Consider the following 6,000-nt stretch of genomic DNA (forward strand, 5'->3'; position numbering starts at 1 on the left):
CTTGACACAGCTGGAATAAAATACCAATACCAACACCCAACAAGACATTTTTTATCCCTTATTTTGATCAAGGGGCTAATGGACAATACCTCAAAATATCTCAAGTCTCAAGCTCTACTAAGAAGTTAATTTGTTGAAGGAGCTATCAGTTGGCACAATCAGAATAGCATTTAGTATCTTGGAATAATGTGACCATATATTGTGGAAAATGCAAGTGTTTATAAGGAAATCCTGTATTATTCTGTTGATCAATGCAGCACTGCAGTCACTAAAGCCCTCGATTTATCAGTAGGAACCCTTCTTTGGTTCACATGGATTGAGAAGACTATTACAATAGATCTAAATAGTGTCTGTCTTCAGACTGACTGAAACCTCCACATGAGCAACCATAGATGGTGATGATGGAGAGGCTTCCATTAGAGGTGCAATGGTCTGTTTAATGCATCAACGTGCTTATTGACCCTTGAGATCTGAGTTTTAAACCATGCTTTATAAGAAGTAACCATACCTAACATGATGTTGTTTGACTTTGCAGGCCGGTGGAGCAACCTTTTCAAACTGCCCTACAACTGGATCGGCACGGGTCATGTGGTTTATAACGGAGCCTTCTACTACAACCGAGCCTTCACCAAGAACATCATCAAGTATGACCTGAGGATGCGATATGTGGCTGCCTGGACTCTGCTGCATGACGTGGTCTACGAGGACACCACCCCCTGGAAATGGAGGGGACACTCAGACATTGACTTTGCAGTGGACGAAAGCGGCCTGTGGGTGATTTACCCTTCGATAGACTACGATTACAACCAGCAGGAGGTGATTGTCATCAGCAAACTGGATCCTGGAGACCTGTCCTTGAAAAAGGACACAACCTGGAGGACAGGTCTCAAGCGTAACTCCTACGGGAACTGCTTCATCATCTGTGGTGTCTTGTACGCTGTAGATGTGTACAACCAAAAAGAAGGCGAGGTGAACTATGCTTATGACACACACACCAATACCGAAGCCATCCCACGCCTGCCCTTCACCAACGAGTACTCCTTCACCACCCAGATTGACTACAATCCCAAGGAGAAGGTTCTGTACGCCTGGGACAATGGCCATCAGCTCACTTATCACATTAACTTTCTTGAACAGTGAGGTTCACTACAGACACGCTCACCATAGGTCCGCCAGTGTGGCGCCTAAGTCAAAAGGAGACACTCAGACTTGACAGTAGAAGCAGCCATATTGGACTCAACAGGACAAAGGATGAACCTGCACCAGCCTTTCACTACCAATGCATGCTATTTAAACAACGGACCTCACAGTGTACGGATCATACAGGACTTTAAATGTGTTCTGTGTCTGTAGAATCGACCGCAGGAAGTGGAACAACCTCACAGGTTGAGTTAAAGCTCATGAGGAAGAACTTAAAGCAGAGAGATTTAATATGTTCATATGGTTTATTAACTAGCAGACAGATAATAGAGATATCATTTGTGACATAACAGAGATTTCTATCAGGGCACAAGCTGCATTCTGGATCCCTCACTCGGAGACATTTTAGTTTTGTGTAACTCACAGTAGCTACAGCTGAACATCAGAACGCATTCAAAGAGGATTTGTATCCACGTTTAAACAGTGAAGACACACAAGGATCACTGCAAACCAAAGGTATTGTTTAAAACATGGTGTGACATTTTTAGATCCCCTCCTCTAGCCAAACGAAATTGAAAAGAGCTCAGTCTGAGAAATGAAGGCTTCATTTGCTAGTCTACACACAAGGCCTGTTAGGTTAAAAGCATTTGTCTTATGCATTGGAGAATCCGCTAAAACTACAGGAGAGGTTTTAGGAAACAGGGTTGGCCATTTTCTAACTTCTGTGTTTGCTCGTATAAAATACTGGGGCTGATGGGAGCTAATAAGTGATGAATACTTTTACTGCCTCAAAGAAAGAAAACCTTACTTTAAACCATCCGACTAGAGACTAGCTGCAAACTGACCTCCTGCACAGTGCCCTGCAAACTGAAACATCTGCAGTTATTGTAGTCCAAGTTGCCTCAATGTGTAGATACATTTCTGCAAAGATGCACATCGAGCCCGCGGAAGAGGCACGTCATGACGTCAGATTTACATGACCGCTTTTCCCAGCTAGAGCAAACTTTCCCTCACAACAACAACGATGGCAGACAATGGCAGCTTGTCTCCTCGGCCGACCACTTTGTCTTGGAATCCATTAGTCTCTTTGATTTTTCGCTGCAGGACAATGGTGGAAATTTTGATTACGGCAACCGCCGTTGACTTAAGCGGTTCAAGGTTCTAGACCAGTAAAGAGTTGGAGCCGCTCTGGATTCGGTTTACCTGGCCGGGAGCCGGTTAACTTTGCAGTCAAAACATGAAAAACTGGTTCTCAATTGAGCGCCGGCTCCGAACTGGCCCTGAAACTGCCCTTAGTTAAACATACTGTTTATATTGAAATACATTTGTCACCAGAATTTAAGCGGTTTCCAATGACAAATCTTGCCGACCATTTTAAGAGTCCAAAGTTGGAGGAAGCATATAATTATTAAGCTGTCATCTAACATATCCGCCATTTAATTTACCCTCCTGTGCTCACTTATAAACATCCCCAACCAATCAGAACTTAAAGGTGACATATCATGCAAAATGGACTTTTTAATGGTTCTCTACCTGAAATATGTTTCCCTGGCATGTCTACAAACCCCCTGAAGAATGAAAAGAATCCATTCTGCCCCTGTTCTGATTTCTCCACCTTTCTGTAAATGTGTGCTGAAACCAGCCGTTTCAGTTTTCAGTGTTTTTCATACGTCACAACGCCATCCGGTCTGTAACAGGAAGTCAGAGCTCGGAGCTTGTTCAGCCCATAGACTGTATAAAATACAACTCAACCCCTCCTCTGTTTTTCATTCCCTGCACCTGTGTGGTAACAAGGAGCTTAGGAGGGAGGCATGCTAGTTGTAGGCTGTCTTAATGAACACAAAGGTCGGTTTTACTCCCCACGTCTGCAGATTTGAAGATCTAGTGGATGATTTTTATTCTTCATTGAAAAGTGCTAGCGCTAGTTAGCATAGCTACATAGCTACATGTTCGTAGCTGTGTACCAAGACACACGTTGACATACTGACAAATAAAACAACAAGAAACACAAAATCTGGGACCAATAGTTCAGAAAGGTCCTGCTGCAGGCGCCTCTCCGTCAGGATCAGATTCTGGATCAGATTCAGAGGGTTGATGTAACGCAAGTCTGTGAGCAGCCAACATGTAAACATTAGATCAACGTGCTGGACAGCCGAGGGGATATCCACTTCCTGAGGGGGCGTGGTCAGAGGGAAAACAGAGTGTTCTGAACAGGGCTGAAGAAGAGGGTTTTTCAGGCATGCCAAAATCTGATTTCAAAGTGTTTTTTTGAGCATAAACTTTAAAGACATGTTTGGGGGACCTCTTAGACCAATATATATTGATGAAAAAAGCGTGATATGTCACCTTTAAGACAGCTTTGAGACAAGAATCAGTGCTACAAGTTCTTTTCAATGAAATCCTTTAATTTATTGTCCTGTTCAGGCCCAGCTACAAGTTACTGTGACGGTTAACATCGAACGAGTGAGCGGAAACAAAGTGCAGCTTCAGAGCTTTCCTGGTGTTCTGTTTTCTGAGTTGAGATTTTTTATAAGCTAGGATGTAGTGACAGGAAATGCAGTATACGTTTTTTTTATTCACCTTCAGTTGTGGTTGTTTCATTCTGTTTAAATGTTGACTTATCTAACAATTCTGTTATCAAATGTAGCATGGGTAGAGAAAGCAAACATCCTCCAGTGTTCACGATTCAGATCCCTTGAATGGGCTGTACACGTGTTATTTGGCTCTGCCCCCAATCTTTAACTCAACCAATGAGATCATTTCTGCCTGCAGAAGAAGTCTCTGTTTGAGGAACATTTGTACTCACTCCATCCTTTCACCTCGCACTTTGATCATGACTCTGCATTGATCATTATTCCTGCCTCATGATGTCTTTTTACCATTGATAGCTTTTTAAGGATTTGTTGAGGGATATGATGAGAACTCCAAAAAAAAAACCTGTGTGTGCGCTTCATGTTCCACATTTAGCTGATTTCATTCAACGTTTTTAATCTCCAGGCTTCTTGTAAAGTTTCTTTGTACAAAGCTTTTGTATTGTTAGCACATTTCATAACCACTAATGTTGTTGTAAATCTTGAGTATTTGAACACTTGCAGAAAAGGTGTCGTGCACCATTAGTTGTCCCTCAAACCATAGATGTCTTTACTTCGGAGAATGTGTGTCACTTTGAACGGTGGTGGTGTTTAAGTTGGGACCTCCATAAGACCTAATCACTGACAACTAACGGCCAAATTCCACTGGATCCGTGTCCGTCCGTCTCTGCTTCGTCACGGCACCGGATCTGATAGGTTTCTATTCTAGTCAACGTGTTAACTTCCACTGGATCCGCTTCGTTGTGTTCTGGCTGCGTCTCTGATCTGGCAGGCCGGAGCCCTCCGGATCAGATACGCAAGACTTCTATTTTCAATCTCAACAGAGCAGATGGAGCAGGACAGGAAGTCAGGTTTCACCAAAACAAAATGAAAACATCCGGTTAATTTTCAGAATAAAACACTGTGTTATCACCAGATCGTATTTCACTTAACTACAACAACAAACCAAAGTCATGATGAGCAGAGCCAGGCCTGGAGTCAACAGGTCAGAGGTTTTCAGAGGACCAGAAAGACAACATAGATGAGAGGAGGAGGAGAATCCTTGATTCAGTGATTACGATGGGAAATTTGGTCACATGACTCCAGCTGTCCAACGGTCTTGCTCCGTGCTGCGTTCTGGAAACGCAGTTGATGGGTGTTGATGGATGAGAGAGCACGGAGACGGACCAGACACGGACTGGTGGAAGTCCTGGGTTAGAGTTTGAGTCAACACTGAGACTAGTGAGGGTCTAACACTGCCTTTAACACCACCGGTGTAATGTAAAACACGGAAACCCAGATACACCTGATCTGAAGACCCAGACTCACATACAAACATGAACAGAAAATACATTACACCTCTTCCACATTCACCTCTTTAATGCCTTATATAGTATGGTTGTATGCTTAAGTGTACCATGAGTACTCAAATGTTGTTGCAGAGGTGATTCATATCAAAGTAAAAGAAACTCCTGCTAAAATAAGCTCCACTATCTCTATCCAACTATAGCATACACTATACTTTAGCAACATAGCTTTACGTGTACACTTCTCTACATCGTTTATCACTGGCATGTTGTTGGTTCCATTTAAAGCAGTACAGTTTGCACCCATTCACAATAATAACAACATAATTCAGACACACTGATCATGTCATTTTGAGATAAGCAGAAGTTGTGATTCAGGTTCTTTTAGTCTGAGATTATTGAGACAGGACTCAAAAAGGAGAACTTCAAACCGCAGTCTTCAGATGAGTGTTGAAGTCAAAACAACACTAGGATATGTTGTGCATTAAGACACGAGGTAACATTAATTCATACGCTGTTTTGGTCTTGAACACCACGTATGATTCATAACCGTCTTATTATGCTTGTTCTCAAATAATCAGGAGTGTTTTATGTTTATTCATACATGCTTTCTGATTTCTGTTCATTTGTTCAAGTTCAAGTAATACTGTCATGAAATGTAAACACAACACTTGAAAGCAGCTGTGTCTGTGCTATGAAATAAACTTCTAATGATAAAATATGTGGTGAGCTTTATAAACCAGTCCCCTGTGTCCCAGTGAACGCCACGGGATAGCAGGACTGGCCTTACCCCCCTCATGCTGAAGGGAAAATGAACGGTGAGTCAGATCTCCTGATTTCTGGATAACAAAGCTCTCATGAGCTGTGTTTAGATCTGGTGCAAAGGTCACCGTGCTCCGCTGAATGTCGGTCTCAAAATACACCAAAAGGAGCAGCCGGGTCATGGTAGCAGAGGCATGGCTGCCTGATTTCTTGGCGCAGGA

At 42.7% G+C, this 6,000-nt stretch overlaps 1 protein-coding gene across 1 annotated transcript in view; it reads left to right on the top strand.

The window, feature by feature from the left end:
* Positions 1-5,732, top strand: part of LOC117818368 (olfactomedin-like protein 2A) — a 37,408-nt gene extending 31,676 nt beyond the window's left edge. Inside the window, exon 8 of the mRNA XM_034691221.1 lies at positions 536-5,732. Coding sequence (XP_034547112.1) covers positions 536-1,140 — 605 coding nt within the window. The 3' untranslated portion in view covers positions 1,141-5,732. The remainder of the gene's footprint in view (positions 1-535) is intronic.
* Positions 5,733-6,000: the final 268 nt, after the last annotated feature.

Source organism: Notolabrus celidotus, chromosome 9, assembly GCF_009762535.1.
Source record: "Notolabrus celidotus isolate fNotCel1 chromosome 9, fNotCel1.pri, whole genome shotgun sequence".
NCBI lineage: Eukaryota > Metazoa > Chordata > Actinopteri > Labriformes > Labridae > Notolabrus > Notolabrus celidotus.